Source organism: Episyrphus balteatus, chromosome 4, assembly GCF_945859705.1.
Source record: "Episyrphus balteatus chromosome 4, idEpiBalt1.1, whole genome shotgun sequence".
Taxonomy (NCBI): Eukaryota; Metazoa; Arthropoda; class Insecta; order Diptera; family Syrphidae; genus Episyrphus; species Episyrphus balteatus.
Genome location: NC_079137.1, coordinates 82,463,738 through 82,485,732, shown reverse-complemented (window position 1 = coordinate 82,485,732; position 21,995 = coordinate 82,463,738). Strand labels below are relative to the sequence as shown.

General features: G+C 31.9%; 1 protein-coding gene and 1 non-coding gene across 7 annotated transcripts in view; both read right to left on the bottom strand.

The window, feature by feature from the left end:
- Positions 1 to 21,995, bottom strand: part of LOC129919764 (protein TANC2) — a 48,707-nt gene that overhangs the window by 8,429 nt on the left and 18,283 nt on the right. For 5 of the 6 annotated variants that reach the window (XM_056000793.1, XM_056000794.1, XM_056000795.1 and 2 more), the window contains exons 2-3: positions 9,492 to 9,674; positions 6,473 to 6,615 (exon numbers count right to left, since the gene is read on the bottom strand). In XM_056000793.1, the coding sequence (XP_055856768.1) occupies positions 6,473 to 6,615; positions 9,492 to 9,674 (326 nt within the window). Of the gene's footprint in view, positions 1 to 6,472; positions 6,616 to 9,491; positions 9,675 to 9,802; positions 10,930 to 21,995 lie in introns of those variants that run through there. The other variant, XM_056000798.1, reaches the window with a different exon arrangement.
- On the bottom strand, positions 17,122 to 17,193 carry Trnam-cau (transfer RNA methionine (anticodon CAU)). The gene has a single exon. It is a non-coding gene; the product is annotated as a tRNA-Met (tRNA).

Here is a 21,995-nt window from a genome sequence, read left to right as displayed (position 1 = left end):
ATATCTTTTGATTTATTTATGGAAAGCAACTATTTGTGGGACGCGCCTCTTTTAGAGAAATGTCAAAATACACATGGTGTATATTAGCTGCGTTCCTTTGGGAACATTTATCTACTTTTTCAATAGAGAAATAGTAGTTGAAAGCAACTCTAAGTACTAAGCAGTAAATAGATGCCCCCAAGGAACGCAGCTAAAATAAATAGTCGCGTTCGGGTTTAGTACCATAATCCTGTCATTGCGAGTTCCTTTAAAATCTGACATTTTATCGTCATACAATGTGTTCAGCTTTTATAAAGGGTTCCTTGTTCATTCTCTGCCAGTATTATGACAACAGCATTTTTGACAGTTGTGTGACAAAATTACTAACAACTTCATTTGTATAAATGGGGCAAAAAATAAACAAACTTTATACAACAATGGTTTGAAATATTTGTATTTTCTTCTATTGGTTTGTAAGTGATGTATAAAATCAAACATACCTTAATGAAGAGGGGCATTTTACACAGAGACCATAACACTTTATCTTTAAAGTGATTAAAGATAAAGCTATACGTGTGGAACCACTGCACTAACAAGAAATTACGACGCACATTAATGAATTTGAATTCGAGCTTACCCAGCAGCGAGCGCAACGAATACCTTATAGACAGATTCTTTATTTTTATTTATATGAATTACATCATTAGGTTACTATTCGACTGCAAAGTGTGGCTTGAGATCGTTTTACGACTTTGCAGATGAAAAGGTTGTTTTGAACGCCCAATTAATATTTGGCTGAGCCTCCTTCTTTTTCAAAAAGAGCTTTAATTCGATACAAAATTTGCTCTGGTTTACGTTGGAGAATGAACCTGCTATGCTATGATGGGAAAGGTGCGCAAGCGCAATTACACCTTCAACTGTTCCGCTCTCAAGAGTATTTTGACTTTTGCGCCTTGTTCCCCTGTATCCCTCCTCCCAAACTTTTTGGGTTAGCGATTTATATATTATTTCATGATGCAATAAAAACAGATTAAGATAAACGAAATGAAAACCTGTGTTGGCTATAAACTTTGATTATTTGGATTTGCATTTTGAAAATGAACACAATTTTTCAATATTTTTTTTCGCTACAAGAGCTAGCTTGTGTAGATTTATGCGCAGTTGTCCATTTGGCTTACAGAGTGGCCACTGCCGCGCTGCACCGCACCGTTGTTGCATCCAGGCCAAGCCAAGCCAAAGACAAACCGGCATTGCATTGCAGGTCAACTTTAAAGTGTAGCCAAGTTTTTGAGCTGAGTTATGAGGTTACATTTAGCATGAATAGGTGTTACGAAATAGAAAACTGTGTTGTTGGCTCGCTTAAACTGGCACAACGACGACCGTCGACGACGACGGCAAGTCTGCTTTGGATGTTTGTTTGTAGCCTGTGATATATACATACATAAAGTTTGGCCAACGTTGAGAATTAATTGCATTATAAAAGAGTGAATGGACTTCTGGAATATGCTAGTAAAATAATAACAAAAAAAAAAAAAATATATACAATTAACATACACCACATCAGCATGTGAGTACTCGCTGAGCCTTTTTAATTTTTATGACCGCAACATGAAAGACCTCCGTTTATAGGTACTGTGTTTTCAAACAATTCCACCATACTTGAGATGCTTTCTCAACAAAAATTGGAGAAGAGATGCAGACGAAGACAATAAACACAATGCCGTTAGTGGAGAAATCTTATGACTTATGGTTGGAAAAATTAACCGATTTAATTGTCATAATTGGCTGTGCTCGAAAAGATATGATGTTTAAAATTTCACTTCTTAATGTCCAAATTAAGTTGAGGGTAGTTTTTTGTTCGGGGCAAACGTTATTGAATAGCATGTCATCTGTATATGTGAATGTCATATCAGTTAATTGCTTCAAAATTAAATACTGAAGTCCGGAAGTTCGGAAGAAGTTTCCGGTGACAAGGGAACAATTAAGGACAACTTTCTGTATTCTAAGGGCCATTTTGTTCACTATTGCTCAACTTGTAGCAAACTCTCAAGTTGACAAACCTGAGAGTTGACTATAACTTGAGAGTTAAAACAAAAGTTGAGAATTGATTTTGTTCACTATCGTTTTCTCAACTCTCGAGTTTGTAAAACAAAAGTTGGCCAACTTTCAGTTTAAAAAATATCCCTAGGATATTTGTGACAGCACAAACAAATACTGCCAGTTCAATGTCATTTTAATCGAAGTTTTTTGTAATTTGTTCGTTCTTGTGTTGAAAATGTCAAATTTGTTTTAAAGAAATTTTTAATCGGTATTTAAATTTATTTGGTTTGTGTAATTTATAAGTAATAACTAATCTATTTTTGTCCGATTGTACGCACGCCGCACCGTTTTTCAAGATTTTCAAATCCAAAGCAATCCAATTTCAAAAAAATATTAAGTGCAGAATTATAATTGAAGTTCCTGTAATTGTATAGAAGTGAAAATATTCAAACGTCCGTGCGTCGCATCCAGTGACCTTAAGCAGAATTTTTTAACAAGAAATCTAGAAAAATAACTTGCTGCAAACCCATGCCATCAAAAAAATATTGAATATTTTCGTAGACAGAATATTTTATTTTAAGGTTTTAATAAAATACATAAGAAAAAAAATGGTTTTAGTTTTTGTTTTGTTCTTGAATTTTTTTCTTTAAACTAGCGGGGCAACATTTTGCATTGATTCCTCTCAAAAGAAAAGGTAATGCCAAAATTGTGTTGCTTTGGCACATTATTTTTTTTCACAATAAACAAACAAAATTTTGACAGAAAAATAAAAAAAAAAACATTTTGAAGCAAACTCCCAAGTTTTGTCGGCAAACTTCTACTTTTTCCGGAAGTTAAGAAAACCGAAAGTTGATAAACTCTCGAGTTGAAAATCAAAAGTTAAAAACGTCAACTTTTAGTGAATAAAACCAAATTCAGAAGTTAAAGATAAAAATCCTCAAGTTATGTTTAACTTCTAGTGAACAAAATCACCCTAAATTTACTAGTTTCTACTTTGGGTTAGTGAACAAGAAATATAAATACTATTTCTATGCTATTTCTCAATTTTCTTTCAACTTTAATGTTCCATTTAATACTCCCCTAAAACAAAAATTTTCAGATTTCTTGATTTTAATCAGTTTAGCGCTGAGTGCATTTTTTTACGCTAATTAAATGCAGCGGATAATGCCTAATCTCCACTGACACCTAAATCTACATTTAGGGTGATTTACATAAATCCTCCTCTAAATCATGTGATTTACCATTATGAATATAAATCTCCTCAAAACCTCGTCAAAATCTACTTGAAAATCGAAAATAGGGAAATCAAACATATCCAAACAAATCGATTTTGGTGCACTCATTTTCTTTTAATAATTTTCTCACGATTTTGCGAAATATTGGAAACTTTTTGCGTTTAATAAATTCAATAAAAGATTAAGGCAGCGAAGAAGTATGTAGGATTTTTTTCATCCAGAAGCATTGAAATAACAATCCGATTTTTGTAGAACTGTCAAAATAAATCTTCTCATAAATCATCTCATGTCAGTGGAGACACCATTTTATGTCGTTTTCTATTGACTTTTGAGATTTTTGTTAAAAATTCTCAGATTATCCACTGCAAATAGAATATGAAATCTAGTTTTGTAATTGTGTGCGAAATCTGTGCGTATAAAAAAAATAAAACAAGTGCGTGTGTTTGTATGCGTGAATCTTGATAAAAATCCAGAATCAGATTCTTGAATCTCAGATTCATTTTTTTGTCATTTTTTTGAATCTCAAGACGCAAAATGATCATGAAATTTGAGATTCGTCCACTATTTCCCCTCTTCACCCCCCCTTTCAGCTGTCAAATTCACAAATCTCATTCTGAGATTCGTCAATAGAAAACGACATTAGTCTCCTACGCTAAATCTAGATATAGTGACAGTGGAGATGGGCATAATTGTCAAATAGATGCTCATTAGGTTTGTTCGACAACCACTTTGGTTTATCGAATTAAATAATGCTCAATAATGGCTTGGTTCAAAGCAAACCACCTGAGCCAAATGCCATCTAAATTTTTATGATAGTTAGAGTTTATATTTGTGTGCATTTACTACTGCAATTCTATTTGCACTGAGCTAAAAGGACTTAATCTTATCTATCTTTTCTTATCTCCAGTTGAACCAAAACTAAATGAACATATAAATCCGCAACTTTGTTTAGTTTTACACATTTCTAAAATCACACCCTATTTTATTGATGACACAATGACAACTATCCAATCACTTTAAAAAATGTCAAGCAAAACAAGCCTAATAATAATTTATTAAGTTATTAAATTGAGTACCAACAACTTAAGAGAGAACATTCCACTTAAAATAACTATAAAATAAACACCGTTAATCTATGCACAATCTCACTTATCGTTTTATTTGTGTAGGCGCAGTGGGAACCGGAAGAAAAATGTTCTTCATTCCAATATAAATACCTCTACATCATTCATGAGTTCGATATTTATCACATCCGAGGCTCCAGACTATGATACATTCTAACCCGCGTTTCAAATAAAAAAATTTCAGAACACAAATATTAGAAGAACCTGTTCGGACAATAAATGACCATATAATGCTGCTCCTCAAAGCAATATAAATTCACCTATTTGATCGATCTGGCATAGACGATCAAATTGAGAAGCTATACGGGCTATACGTGTAAGTTACCATATATAACCATTAATGAAGATAAACAAATACGGCGCATGAATATGTGAGTGCACAGGGCCGTTAATAAAACAGGGGTCGAATTACGGCATACGATTACGATCATACGTTAACGTTTCTAATATTGCTCTCTCTGGGCCCGTAATTCGGGCCCAGAAATCTTCGAAGGGGGGCTGCTTTTAAGGGAAATTTGTTTTTGTTTCATAACTGAAAATAATTATAAAATTTGGTTATAATGACACATAAATTAAATTATTTTTAATCGCAGCTCTTTTGACACCTGTCACTTTGACAATGTTATGACTGTTATTACTTTAGTCATTTGAAGATTTATTAGTGTCAAAATGTAAATTTTCACTCTGATACAAATGCCGGAAAAAAGTATAACTTCAAAAATGCAAATAATTTAGTCTTGGCCTAGATCTATAAAACTGAAACAATCGAAAGACTGAACGAACATTGATCTAATATTGTTGTTTTTTCAAATATTCGATCGTATAAGATCTGTGGCCTAAATATGACAATTAACTTATCTGCTGATGCTCAAACAGATACAAATTCACTCTTTGACAAAATTTCTATTTCCATCGTAAAGGTAATCTTATAACTTCGTCTTTGTGGTTACTCCTTCTTTTCTTCTACGCGCCTGTGTGATTTTGATTGTTTAATGGTGATAGGCGTGCTATCTGACATTCAATATCTCATCAGATGTTCAAATAGATTTATAGGTATATTGTGAAGTGTCGATAGGTTTATAAAAATGCCTTTAGGGCGAGAACACACTAGCTTAAAAGCTTATGACCTCATTATGTTTAAATTCATTGATCATGATCATAGTGTGCTCTCCGCGAGCACACACACCACTTGTGACTCTTGTCTGGCTCTGTTCAATTACTATTAAACTTTCAGACCAAAAATAAATAAACATACACCGAAGAAGAAAAAGAAGGTGACACTTGACAGACAACAAATCTGTGTTCATCCTTAAGCCATAATAGAGTTTACGAATGAATATAGTTTTTTTTTTTTGTTTCTAAATAGACTTTTACTACAATCTTTGTCTGACCCAATTTTGAATTGTTTAAATGTCAGTCAAACGTATGCCTTAAATAAAACCAAGAAAACAACAAGATCTCGTGTACATTCACTATATATAATAGTCAGGGTGCACTCCGCTCTAACGACGATTTATAAACACTGTGGACGTGGTGTAAGATACCAATACCATTGGGAATATTGTAAAATCATGGTGACCATTTGCGGTTTATTTAAAAAAAGGAGGTGATCGTTTCAAGTTTTTTGTCTTGAAAGTTTTCTAAAATCAAATATTTTACGTTTTGTTTTGACAAGAAGTGTCAAAGTTTTTCGTTGATATTCTGTAAATTTGAAAAATATGATCTATTTTGGAGAGTAGATATGTCATTATTAGTTCACGAGATTACTGGACTTAAAATTGACAGTTTAAGGAATATTATAATTTATTAATGTTTTTTTGACGTTTAGAAAATATCAGTATTTAAGCAGCGGTGTAAACTCTTGGTTAAAATGGTAAAACGATAAAAAAGGTAAACGAGCTGTCAAATCCATACAAAATTTTGACACATTTACCACTTTACAACGTTTACCGAGTTTACACCGTTTCATGAATACCTCTATCATACATATATTCAATATGCTTTTTATTTAATATAAGAAAAAAAAAATAATTACTTAAAACACAAAAAATATGGTAACTTAAAAATTTATAACAAAACACCTTGGCACCTTACCTGCATATATTTTGACAAAGCAGCGGCATTTGTGCGCAATTGTGATCTTAGCTGTGGCTGTGGAGACCCCAGAGGACTAACAATTGTTGATGTCGATCCGCCAATGCCCGTATCATAGCCTTGGGTATTACTACAGTCGACATCTGTAAATTTGAAAACAAAATAAAAAATAAATAAATTTATGAAAAAAATGGTAAATCAAACAAACGATCATTTATTTCGATGTAATTATGGAATGTTTTATTTTTCTATAAATTTTTTTCTATGATTTGATTTAAGTTTGTTAAAGGTATAAAAATACTAAATATAAATATTGGTGAAATGTTCAACAACAATTTTGTTTTTTTTTTTTTTTATATGAGTGCGGATTTAATAACTACTAGTGTCCAAGTTTAAGTATTTATGTAGGCAATTAAAAGAGAAAAAGTTGTGAAAGTTAGCTTGGGGGACTATTGTGATTGATAGTCTTCGATCGATAGATGCATGGTGGATTAAGATTGTATCTCTCTTGACGCATATTTCATCATTCTTTTGGAAAGATAAAAATCTAAAACTTTATCATTCGCAATATGAGTATATATATCTGGTACCTATTTAATTATAAATAAATGATATAGTTTTCGAAATTTAAATTGTTTTGATAAAAGAGAGTCATGATACATTTGGCGAGTAAAAACTTAAAGGCTATTCCAAATCAATCTATGAAATCTGGGCCCACAGCGTATATATATGTAGATGATTCTGGTATCAAATAAAAGCGTTTGTTGAATTGTATTAGGTGAATACCAAATAATTTCAAAATCTGTGACTTCAAGATATCTTAGGACAGTCTTTAGGCTATGCGATTATTCAAAATTCTATTGCTATCAAAAATTTTTTCTGGTACACTATAGCCGCGTTCCTTTGAAGTTGGTAGACTATACTCATGAGTAGAAATCTAGTACAATAACTACACATTTACATCTCCTCGAGTAGAAATTCATTGTGCTAATTGTAGTACTAGATCTATTCATGAGTAAACTGCCATCTCCAATGGAACAGGGCTTATAATCTACACATTTGTGTAGATCTTCTGCTCAAGTTAATGGGAATGTGTTCCTAGTTGGTAGTACTAGATTATTTTCATTTTCATTTTCTCGTGGATTAAGCGACAGATGTTGTCGCTTTGATAGTGAACGGAAAGAAATAGTTTTATACCGAGAACACAATGGAATGAACTGAAATGTCGTTTTAGTGTTAACAACTATCGGGAAGGGGCTATGTAAAGCTGCTAATTTCTTTTCAAACCTGCCTGGTTCGATTGCCCAAGGTTAGCCTAAGATAGCCCAAGTTTTATTTTCGCTATCCTAACCTTAGTTTAAAAATTATAGGTAGGTAGGTAGGTAGAGATGGCGGTCAAAGCAAACCATGCTTGATGGCCCAATTAGCGCAGAATTCGCCGTTTTGATGCCAAAACTCATGAAACCTGTGAGTGATAAATTGATTTAATTGAAATAAATTTTAAATTGGTTTTAAAAAAAGGGAAAAACAAGTGTTAGGCCGTCCTTAGTCCACTTTGTTGCATTGAGGAACGAGATCAAGTCTTTGATCTTTGATTCTGAGATGTTATCTATTAAAAATTATAGAAGTATTATTTTTTATTCACCTGAAGAAAAAAAATAGTACGCATACACCACAGTGACCTTTTTTAATTTATAATTTAGAAAAAGGAAATACACTGGTGTGGGCATTGCGCCTAAAATGTTATTTATTTGATTTAGAATTCTCACTTGATTGAACGTATTCCATATAACACCTTAAAAACCGCAAATATTTTTTGTAAGTGTAAAAATCATTGATTTTTTTGGCCAACTTCACATAACCCCGGGAAGGGTGTGAATTATTGTTCGATTGAACGATATCCAGTGCACGACAATCGAATATTTGATGAATTACTATTTTCGTTTCGATACTATTTGGCAACAAACTTTCATCGTTTTCATGATTACAAAAAAATATATCGAAAATCAATTTTTCAATACTGTTTGTAAGTTAAACAAAAGTAACATAAAAACCTTATTCGGTCGACAAAAAAAAATTCGCGAAAGATGTCTGCAAAATGTAAAAAAAAACTCTCCAAATAATCTAGTACAGGTAAGAATTTCGTTTGTCGAGCTGCATCAAAAACGCTTCATCAGCATACAAGGCTTTAATGAAATAGGAATGACAAAATATTGTTGCTTCTTTAAAATGTGAAATTTCAAATAATTCATTCAGCGATTGTATGCATTTTTATTTTTATTTGTCTGGAGAAAATATTGTCTATCAAACTTCAAGGTATGAATAATTCAAAATAATGAATGCTTTTTCATTCACAATTATTCTAGTACTAGCCGGTTTAAGTTGCACAATACTAATTTTAATGTCAATCGACAACGCAGTGAAGATTATTGTTACGACGATCGCTGATTGACAATTGCATTAGGGGCTAATAAACTAGAAAATGATTTTGATAGAATGCAAAAGGCTTGCCCTTGTTTGCAACTATCAATTTGTCTAGATCACTTAGCAACGTTTATATCGTTGCTTAATCATTGTTTTAGCACCTAGTTTTGTTTGCTTTTGGTTGTTTTGAATAAAAACAAAGCGATTTAAAATGTTCGCAAAGTTTGCGAAGCAAATACATGTCGATTTGACAGCAAAACAGGTGGTTGAAAAGTATTAGAAATAAATCACTGTCCTGTTAGCAAAACTGTAAACCAATGCGAAGAAAGAAATTTGCAAAGCAAATTTCAGAAAAAATCATAAATAAATAATTAAGAACACAAAGAAATTTTATTTCCATTATCCAGCATTTTTGTTTAACGCAAATGAAATTGCATAATATTAACATTTCAATTAATATAATCAATTAATATAATGAGAACATTTATTAACCTTCTGTCACCAATAAATCAATTACCAAAGCCATCAAGCTTCAAAACTCTCTTAACTTAAACTACACGCAAGAAAATTTATGTATATAAATTTTTATACAAACCTTTCAAGGAGCTATTCATGCACATTGGACACTGGTCGTTGCGAAACATACAGGAATAGCATCTCTCATGGCCACAGGTGTCAATCAATTTTCGCCGCTTTCCTTTGTCAAATGAAATTCGACAACTTGGACAGACTGCGCCACTGGTTTCATGTTCTAACAAACGTCGTATTGATTGAAGGTCTATAAATAAAAATATATAAAAAATAAAAACTGTAAAGAATGCTGTTTATTGCAAATAAAAAAAAAATATTTTATATTATAATGCATAATTCAAAGTCAATACAAGAAGAAAAGACCAATTTACATACACTTTAGAATATGATATCGATACACACATTATACAAGGCTTATACAACTAATCAAAATACAATAAGTTTTCATTTGCTATTTATTAATTCAAAAACGTGATTGTATAATTATGCAAACAATTGCAATTTTCAATTAAGCATGCACCACCAGAGACAACAGACATTTCCCGCACGAAGCGATACAATTTTAATTTCGACAACTGGCAGCACTGCGGTAAGCAATAATTTTTTTTTTGTTTGGCACTCTTCGATTTTTTTTCGCACGGCGCACAGGGAATTGGTAGCAAAAAAATATAAAAGTGGGATTTTTAAAATGTCAAATTGTTTCACGATTTAGACCTTCACTTGGATGATGTGAAAAAAGGCCTTTCTTTGTAACCAACACTATGACATGGGTTTTCTCAAGCTGCACGATCGGTTTAAATGGTAGCACCGCGCACTTTAAACAACCAAACGAACCTATCCTATCCGATATCTGAACAGAAGCGAACCTAAGTGACAAGGAGCTAACGTGATGTTAATAATTAAAAATCACATCTTCCCGACACAAAGATACTGTAGCTAGTAGTTCACACAGCAGAAATTAAAGCAAAGCTTGCTGACGCGATTCGGCATCCTAGTGAGGCGTCGCATCGCCGCCGTTTCGCATTCGCTGTGCCTCGAAGCTGCAACAACCGAGTGTTGCTGCTGCTGAAACTACCACATGCATTGCAGTTGTCAGTGCTCACTATACACTACACATACGATCAAGCTGAGACTTTGAGGGCAGTTTGTTTATTTGCTTGACGTATTCGGATGGAGCTATAGTTAGGACTGCATCAACACTCAACAACAGCTCTAGCGTCGCGTCGCCGTCACCATCGCATATAGAGGCAACACCATGTTATAATGATTTACGTGGGTTTGTCGTTTCCTATGCCGCAGTCGCAGTCGCATTCGCTAGTTGCTAGACTTTCTGCCGTTTTAACCTGACACAAGACCGAATAAAAAGATTGTCCGTCCACCACACCGTGCACCGCGCACCGGTCATCCCACACAATGTCAGACTCTTTGCAAAAAGATGAAATAACTCCTATAAGCCAAGTGTAGAATATACCTAAAAACGCATATATGAAGTACATATATCTACTACACGTCTACGTAATATGTAGATACATAATGTAATGTGTTTTAATGAAAGGGTGTTGTGAAGGTAGACTTGTATAGATGTTGTACAAGTCACGCATTCAGGCGGGCTAGCTTAGCTTATAGCAAGCAGTCTTTTGATGCCTACGTAAAAATGTCGTATTTGTCGAATTTTATGTGTCGGCTTTTTCGATTTTGTTTAATTTATGAATTGGATTTTTGTGAATGAATTTGATCAATGAAAATGTTTTTGTTTGCTTTTTTTCTCAAGACTTGAACCAAAATTATAATTGAGGAAAAAAATATAGGTGCGACTTTGAAGTAGGTATTAGTACTTTGTTTGAGTAGACAAACTGGCACACATTTTTCAGAAATCAACTCAGCGCAGACTGAAACTATAAGCAGGTTCAAATATCTCATTTTGACAGTTATCGTAAGGTGATAACAGCTGTCTGGGAATGAAATTCAAATTGTAAAAAAAAGTTAACCTCTAGAAGGTATACAGCTGTTACTGTCTAAATGTGAGCCAAGACCACTAAGACACTAGACAGACATTTTATGACGCATTTAAGTTTTGTTTTAACCATCGAACAGAATATCATAGAATAATGAATAATAATTGGGATAATTTGTTAAGTTCGTTTGTGCAACAAGTGGTCAATGCTAAACATCAAGTTAAGTGAGAAAATAGATGCATCAATAAAAAATACAAAAAAAAATCTCCATAAAAATAAATGAAAGTTTGGGGAGATAGTAAAAAGCTTTGCTAATGTAGATTCTTTAACTTGTATAGCTTATGAATGTCATTAAGACCTTTATGATAATTAATTTTGAATAAAATTTCCGATGGTTCTGTATTTTTCTTTCGTTGTATTTGTGATGGTAACACTTTACCAAGTCGATTTATTTTACTGTCAAAAATATGTTAAGACAAAAATGTTCTGACATACGACATACTATCGGGTAAACACAATGATTTTTGACATTTCAGTGTTAATGCGTGAGTTTACACGACTGAACAACCTAATTCTTCACCATAGTTACATTTTTTTTATTAAATGTCACTTCCTGTTAAACTTTCCTTATTAAGATTACAGTTAAGAATTAGTTGTGACACAGTACGCACTTGAAGATGGAACATCAAACAGAGCTTAAATTGACATCTAATAGCCGAGTTCGTTTGGAATTCCAACGGATGACGGATCAACCGAAGAGACAATCCCCGCGTGCTCAACGCAGGCCACCTGAACTTAAGTTCTGAATTTTTAAAGGCTCTGATTGGTCAGAACCAAATGTCACCAAACTTTTTATGCGTCTTACCAATCAAAGCCTCTAAAAATTCAGAACTTAAGTTCAGATGGCCTGCTTTGAACGCGGGGAATTTCATCAACTTTTTCCATCACATCCGTCATTGTTTGTCATTAAATATTAGCACCGTTCCTTTGAAGGTGATGGTAGTTTACTCATGAGTAGATAATCTAGTACATTTACTACTAAAACTACTCTACTCATGCTCTTTAGCCCAAATAGATTTATTTTTTTTTTTGACACCTGATAGGTATAGTTAAATATGGAATTTTATATCAAAATTCGTCAATGGCTGCCTTTCTTTTGAAGGCTGTAGACTACTTATGAGAAGAGATCTAGTACTACCAACTACACATTTTATATCTACTCGAGCAGAAGATCATGTATTAATTGTAATAGAATTACTAATCATCTATATTCATGATTAATCTACCACCTAAAAAGAAAAGCGGGTAATATGAGGAACAGTTTCAACAACACTATACATTTTAAATTTAAGCCATTTAGCAACAATAAAGGCAAAAAATATTTGTTTTGTATTTCTTGCGGCGACAAAGAACAGAACAATACCTGATGTAAAATTAAGTATTTCATATTATTCGAACTCACAAACAACCGGATACCGGAATTCACGAGAACTGGTTCTAAAAACGCAAAGTTCTGGTGATTCTTGAAATTTTCACAAGTCGTTAAAAAATATCAAACAAAAGGTTCGAATTATAAGTGAGTTTGAATGTTATACATATTTATGCTTCGTCATTTGTAGTTGTGTCCAAGGCCCATTAACTTTAGCCATTGAAACTGCGCAAAAGAGTATATATTTTGCTAATCCTCTTATTGTTACAAAATCTCTTTTATAAAAGTTCATTGCCATGAAATTACCGTATACACAAATTATTACTACTACTTTTTTTTAACTTTTTGTTTCTCTCTTGGCCAACTGAATGACTGGTCTGGTTTGAGTTGAAATTTACATAAAAGTACCTACATTTCACATAAATAACACATTGGTTTATAAAAACGTCAACAAGTGCGTGGACTTAATGGTGTGTGGGTCCAAACGGATAGTGGGATTAATTCGTGTCATACTTCAGACAGAGTGTTATAAAGTCTTTGAAACAAAACACAACTCTCGACTAACAGTAGTTAAGAGGTCAAACCGAGATTGCCCAAGTTTCATTCCATTAATTTGAAACAATTTATTATTATGACAAACAAAACGATTAAAATCATAATGATTTCATTAGTCTGCCAGCCCATGATACCTCTCAAAATATTATGTATTATTTTTCAAGTTCACTTAAACGTGAGTTCTCAATCAGTGTCTGACTGAGAAAAAAACAAGAAATTAAGATGCGACACAATATTCACCTCGCCAGCGCACTAAATTGAATCTCCCATCGTGTCGCGCCCACATCAAATTGGTTACCATCCATGCATTTTTTATCTTTTTAGAGCAATGACCCAGAGTTTGTTTGGAAAATATACAACAAATGACTATCTAACTCTGGAATCTGGTGGTCATTAAATTCAATCTAAAGCCTAACAAGCCATCATATGCAGCTTGAGTTTAGTGCAGCAGTACAGCAATTTCACTAACCTACTCTATGCTGCAAAATAGAAATAAAGAATAAAAAAAAATAATAAAAAAGTGCGCGACACTTGTTTCAACAATATACAGATTTCCCCTCTTTTGATTTACTTTAGCAAATAAACATGAATAGAACTTTGAATGCAACAACTATAAACCTAACGACCGCTATAGACGTTCATAAAACTAGATCTACATTTTTAGTTAATGCCATTACTGCGGATGCTAGTGTAAACTTAATCTACCCGCGTATTTAAATGGCGGCTGTAACCGAACAGTGGGTTGAAAAAGGTTTAAAATTGAGTAAAATCTGACAAGAACTGTCATTTCTGACAGATGGGTATCATCCAATCAAAATTTACTTTACTAACTCAACTCCGGGTAAGTTGGGGTTAAATTAATGTTGATTCAGGCTTAGAAAAATGATGTGCACACTTCCCGTACTTACTGTCAAACTGATACACAAATGTCAGATTCATCAAAGAGATATATTGCTGTTTGCTTAAAACTGCCATAGGATGCATTCATTCCAATATTACCATTAATTCTGCCCCACTGTATAATGCCGGTAAAAGTAATCTAAACAAATCTTCGCAATATGAATGAAAAAGTGCGCGCGTACGCCCAATAGATTTATCCATTCTTGGTTGCGGATGCTGTGCGCGAAATGCATTTGAATTCAATTGGTACAATGTAGATTGTAGATGTAGAACGTGTGGGCGAAATTTGAGCTCTTTTTTAATTTGTTCTTTTTCTTTTGGCATACAATGTGTTGGTGTATGTGTGCGTGTCGTCTGTGGAACGACCGACTAACAGACCAAAAAAACGACAGGTATCCTTCTTTTTTACTCCTTTTTTTTCTTTTACGCCAACACAAGCTGTTGATGACGGTTATGGCGGTGGCGGCGCAACATAACATTTTTATTCCCCTTCTATTTCTTTTTTTTTTATTTAATCGGATGTATGCAGACTATTGAGGTTTGCTGTTTCTTTTACGAGTGCTAAACGGAAGGAAGTTCAAAGTTGTAAGTTGTAGTACCTTTCAAACTTCTATGGAACCATGTTAAATTATAATAATAGGGGATTGGAAGGGGATTCGTTTGAGAAAGAATTCAAGTTCAATGTTTTGTAACGGTTTCGAAATTACTAAGTTCAAAATGAAAAACATAAGTTTTGAAAGGTGAGAAAGATTAAAAGGGAGTTTTAATCATTAGGTACATATATCTTTGTAATGGAATCACAGTTATTGCTTTTAATAGTTTGGTTTAAGTTCATAGTGTGAATACACTAAAGTTCCCACCTACAATTTAAAAAACTTTATGTTTCGATTGCTCGCTGAGTGCGACCCTTAAAATCCAATCCTCACACTCACCACAAGTTGACATATTTCGCATCTGTCAACTTTTAATAAAGTGCCGACACTGACAGGATGACAAGTTTCCAATGTTCATAGACGCGATTTTGCGTTCAGTTATTTGCTGTAGTTCTATTCGTTTACTTTATTAACAAGAATTTCTCTGCTATTGGTAAAAAGCATTTTTCTTTGACACATTTCTTTGACATTTATGGGAAATTTACAAATGGTGGTTTCCATTGGTAAACAAAATTATTTTTTTTAGTACATACTAAAAGGAAATAAATGACGCAAAAAAATTAAAAAGTAAGTGAAGCGACGCACGTGGTGGTTTTTGGAAACTAGCAAGTTACAAATTGCAAGCGAAAAGTGACGAGTGACCAATAACAATTTATAATATAAGGTAAATGATTTTATCAAAAGCGTTAAACAAAACTAAAGATAAAATGTGAAATACCAAACCTTATCTGCATTGAAAGTATACACTGACGCCTGCACAATCTTTACTACAATATCATAGGAAAAAGGTGGCTTCGCTTTGGGGACTTATTTGCTTAGTTCCTTTCTTATTTTTATTTACTATTTTTTATGAGTAATGCAATTTATTTTACAAAATATTTCACACTAAGTCAACAAATTTTTATCATGCAAAATTTTTAAATTCAAAAATTAGCTTTGAAATCACTATCACCGTGAATATAATGTCAAACAGATTGTGTTTATTAGTATTTTACATTCCTTAGAAAATAGCAGGTATTTTATTTTAAGAGTTACTTTTTTGTCAAACTCAAGCTTCAATAAGTCCAATAAAATTCAAACTTATTTTAAAAGTTGCTAAAACTACCATTTTGTTTCCACTTAATCTTAATCTAAACATTCAGTTCGAATAATGTTTATAGTGTTCTTTGAAGCCATAAATTAAAGCAACAATTTTCCCTTTTAACTTAATTTGATTGATAATCACAATTAACAATGCGATTAGATAAAAAAAAAACTGTATTAAGGAATAATCCACGATTAAAAAGAAGAAAACATCATCAAAAGAGGCGTTTTTTTTGGAAAATAATATCCATTAAAATAAAAATTTTCTAGCATAATATTTCCACTTAATAATATTTTTTTGTTGTTGTTCATTATACGTTAAGATTAACATTTTAAATTAGACAAAAAAAAAACATTATGACACACCAGGAGCTTCTCGTATGATTCTTCTTTTGAATATTTTAAAAGCTAATGGACAATCTATCTTCAAGTATAATATATAGGAAGCTGTGCTATACAATATGAATTATAATCCAATCCAACAAGTCTTATCTTATCTACTTTTATTTGTAGACTTATAGAAAAAAAGAGTATGCAGACAGGTGAAAAATGAATTAATTTCTTGATCTATTGTTAAAAAAAAGCTTCTGGGAAAACAAAAAATATTCATTTAGTAAAAATCGCTGTCAAAATGCGCTTGATAAATAGACAATACATACCATTTTTATTATTTCACAGTTTGACTTTCTCTGTTAATTTTTTTTTTAAATCATAACTGTGTCATAGTTATGATGTAAGAAGCTGAAAATAAGTTAAATTTTTTCATGGTTTTGGCTCACGAAAATTAAACTATCACAAAAGAAAATGAGTTAGGAGACTTTAGTCCAATTTTTAAGTGGAGAATTTAACATTAGTAAACACTGAATTAGTTTACCCTCCTTAATCAATAAGTTAATTAATTATAATATAATTTAATAGGTAGATTTAGCTAAAATCACCATAATGTTTTAGTACCTACATAAATAAATAAACTACGCACCTACATATTGATATTTGTTTAAAAACCAAATCCTACTGTATCTTATTAATATTTCTTCCCAACCTCAAAGCTAAACTTGTTTTTCAGAAAAATATACAAATTTTATTATTTTTCTTCGCACAAATAAAAAAAAACATCTTTAGCAGAACAAGGTTTCGATCCTCGGACCTCTGGGTTATGGGCCCAGCACGCTTCCACTGCGCCACTCTGCTTGAAAGAATCTGTCAAATATATTCCTTCAAATTATATTCCATCTTATTTGATAGCTCAACTATAAGCTTCCCCTTGGATCAAAATTGACTGAAAAACATGTTTTTGTGGTTAAATTGGGGCTACTCCGAATCCTATGATTTAAGTAGTAGATTTTCTTTTAGAAAGTTTTTTTTTCGTACCTTAAATATTTTACAATTCAAATTTGGAAATAAATTTCCTTACCATTTGGAATAAAACTTAAAGTGACACTTAAATTACTGTTTTAATAATAAAACAAGTGAAACCTTTAAAAACCTCTTTAATCGTAGTCGGTAGTTTAATGTCTAAAAAAAACGTTAAATTATTCCAAATGCATGTTAACCTCTTTAAAAAAAATTTAATAGCTTTTTAAAATTGAAAGGCGTTAAAACAGTGTTGATGCTGAATGCGACAAGCCGACAAGTAGTAGAAGCATTGTTTCTAAATGACGTAGTCTCTTTTAATACGTCTTGCCAAAACTATGTATACTACAAGTATAATACAATTTTAATGATTTGAACCACAAACAAGAAAAAAATATAAATAAGCAGCTAGGTAATGAATGATAATTGTGGTCGTGAGATACCAACTTATGTGTATAAAAAAAAACTCTGCTACTCTATCTAATAACAAAACAACTATTTAAGTGGCAACCAACCAGTTCTAATTATGTATGTAGTGTGATTATTTATAAGCCATTTCTATTAGAGCACTTAATAAAAAAAAGTTTTTTTTTTTTGTTTCTTTGTTTTACATTTATAATAACAAATTGTTGTTTAAGAAATTCATACAAATGCGCTGTCAGCAAACTGATTGTGAGTCAAACAAGACACGACACAATCATATACATACATTAGAGGGGTTTCAATAAGAAGTCAACCTTTGAAACCCTCGCTCTTAAATTGATGTAATAAATCCTTGGGAATGGGTTGGTCACCACTGATTATTTTGTGTCATTGAAATTATGAGAAAAAAAAAAAACAAATTCAATCTACATTTGTTGTGTTTTTATGCTATGAATTGTTTATTTTTTAATGTTTTGCTGATGAAGCCAATTAAGTAAAAAATAAAATAATATGAAGTCAGAATATATACACTCAGAGAAATCAGTTCTTTTGTATAAAATAAAGTTATTTTTTACCGAACACAATCAAATGAATTTTAAGGAATTCATATCATAAAACTGCTAGATGGAATCTTATACAGATTTGAATCAAGATATGACATTATTTCGTTTTGTGGATCCATCTTGTCAAAATTGACAGTTAGAAATCCTGATTATTTCAGTTATAGCCGATTTCGTGTATATTGTACATACGGCGGTTTTGTTTTTTATCATCGTTATTTACCCTTTATTTAAATCTGGAGTTAATTTTTGAAGTTAAACTTCTTTTCTAGCGTTTTGATCAGAGTTAAAATTTACTTTTTGACATATGTCAAAATGATGTTTAGTATCTATGTACATATATTAATTCAGCTGCTACATGTGCATTATTCACACGTTACGAACAAAATTTGATAAAAGTGAAATACTGTTTGACAGAAGTATAACTTCAATCCCATGTTCACACTTGTTTTTTAAATAAATACATTTTTTTCTGAGTGTAAGCTCATAAAAATTTAAACGATACATCAAAACCAATTAAAAATAGGCAACAAACCAGTAATTCGATCATCTCTATCAAAAATAAAAAAAAAACTTAATTCGAAATTTGAATGCGAATATTAATATGGTTAATGAAGAATTGACTTGACATTCGAATTCGAAACAAAAGAATAGAAATTCTACAAACAGTCAAACCGTCAGACGAAGAAACCGTAGACCTTTTGACTACCTATGGAGAAATACCATGTAAAAGCCGCACTCTGTCACCATAAATCTTATTTAATACTTATTTTAGGTGTGTTTTGATTTAAATCGCGACTGAAAGCATAAACAAAAGACCATTTTTGTGTAACTTTTTTTTGTTTTGTTTTTTTCTAGTTTTATTTCTTTTTATGAGGTTGAATTGCGCGTTCTTAAATTTCAGATTAATAGTTTTAGTTTTTTGTTGACATCAAAAGCTGTTAGTACGAGTGTATCACAATATAACAGAGATAACCTACATTATTTTTGGTTTAATATTGTCTTTTTTTTTCAAATCATGAACGTGTGTGGGCCACACACTTTGCCATATCCGTATTTGAATTTGAACGGAACTGAATGTTACAAAATTCAATAAAGTACCCGAGACATATTTTGCTAAATTTGTTTAGGAGTTTCCACGCTTAAAGTGTCAGTCTATGTGTCACACACCTACCTCGATTTCAAACATATATTGGGTCAGTTGGGCGAGCAAAAGAGTACACCAAATATGGTAAGAAAGAGACTGACAAAAATTTGTTGACAATGGTGTTATCTCTAATTTAATGTTGGCTTAAGGCTTAAGTCGTGACCTTAAAATATAAAATCAAAATAATATTGTAGAAGGTTTAAGTTTAATGATTTAAATGAGGCTATTTCACGCACGAAAGTGTATATATTGTTATAGTGGGTCTTCTCATTTTTGGTTATGGTATAAAATTAAATAAGATTTATTAACACAGCCGGAAATATTATAGTGTGTGGTGATGGTGAATAACTTGAAATGAGTTTTTATATTAAATTAAAGCGAATTAATAAAGAAAACATGGAAAATCATGTCAGCAGGTTATGTTTTGAAAGTCATTTTTAATACATTTTTCGGTTTGTTTTGTAATTGATTTTGCATTTTGCAAAATGTGCATAGATCGTTTATTTAAACATTTTTTATGCCAGAGTTCACAGTTCATATGGACCTCTAAAGATCATTACTTTTGCGACATTCTGTATATAAACGTTTTACTGAATTTTTGCGCTTTATTTAATTTCATTATTCAATGAATTTATGTCATAATTATGTCATTCAAGAATTTATTTATCAATTTATTATGAATGATGACTAATGTCTATGAATCATGTAATTATAACTTCGGTAGTAAATAATTTACAAAAAAAAGTTACTCATACACCACAGTGACCCAATTTTTATATGGTTCTTAAAGCTGTCGAGGATGACATATGCCAAAAATTATTTTTAAATATTAAATGGCATGACATTTATAAGCTAATTAACCCAGAATTTTGGTAATTACATTGAATTTGTAGGGTTTTATTTATCTATGCCTCTAAAAAACACTCTCTACGTTTTTTTTTTGTCAGTTTTTTTAAAATGTTTATCAAGCAAAAATAATTGAATTCACATTTTGTGCAACAAAATACAATTTAAATTTGATCCGCAAAACAACACCTCTACTGAAAAAAAAATACTAATAGTTATACAACACTTAACATCTTAATTCATAAAAAGTGTGTCGCTACGCAGAAACAAAAACAAACAAATCAATTCAGATATGTGTTTTTTGTTGTTGTATTCTTCTCACTTAATAAATTTATTCTCGTGTCTCAATTCATTGGAATGTGTAACCAAACAACCCTACTCACAGAAAAAAAACTTCGTATAAACACTGTGTCATACTATTTATTGTTAAATTTTGTTTAGATATAAACGATTAGATTGCCTTATTTTGATGAGTTCACCAACCTACGATATGGCGAATTAGCAACAAGTTTATTAAAAATTATTAAGCTTCTGTTTACCACCCACAAGAGAAATAATAAAAAAAAAAACAAAAAGACTTCTAAATTGACGGATCTAGATTTCTGGCGCCTTTAATATAAATACTGATTGACAAGTCAAATAATTGGTCAGGGAGCTGATGGCAATTGAGGCAAGTTGTACAGATGTTAAAAGTGATGTAAATCATGGGGGAAAAAGAGACTGATAGGCAAATGCATGTCACTTTACTTAGAATTTGACGATTGAATTTTGCTTCTGTAAAGCTTTACAGGTACTATTGAAGATTCTGTAAGTTTTATACAAAAAAAATTATTTTAAATGTATGTCCAAGTATTCCTTGATTACATTTTGCTTCTATAAAGCTTTACGGGTACTACTGCAGTAAAATGTCCTAAGCTTTACAGCTTCTGTAAGGATTTATAGAAGCAAAATTGTAAATTGGTTGAGATTCGGAGTGATTTTTGTCAGAATTCAGGATAAATCTCAACCTACTCCTGTTATATCACAAACTGATTAGCTATATTACCAGATTGATCAATTTTTTCGAAAAAAATTTTAAATCATATAAAAATAACTGCCATCAACTCCTTAACCATCATTCTTAGAAAAAATATCTTTTATTAGCAATGATTCCTCAAATAATATTGCATAAAAAAATAAAAGCTTGTAATGACGCAAGGCGTAGAAAATAATGTTGAACACAATATTACCTGTTGGAACATAAAAACAAGTGTTATCTTATCGCAAAAGAGTAACAAAAAAAAGTGTACAAATAGAAAATATATATACCTAACACACAACACACAGCCCACCTAAGCTTCGTGAGCTACATAAAAATAAAAAAATAAAAACAACTAGATACTCTTTCATCATCTGTGGCTCTAAGGTCCAAACAAATTTCAGTTAGAACTCAGAGTCATGCAATCCATATTAACGAGACAGGAAGTGATATCACCCAAACATACTAGATACTCATGGCTCATGGGCGAGTTGTACCTCTCTCTCGACTATGACATACATCTGTTTATTTAATAAAAACACACATATCCATGTTGACAGAGATTTTTTATTTTTTTCAAATTTCAATTTCGGTTTGTTGGTAGCCTCTCAACCCAACAACTGTTTTTCCTAGACATCAGGTAGAG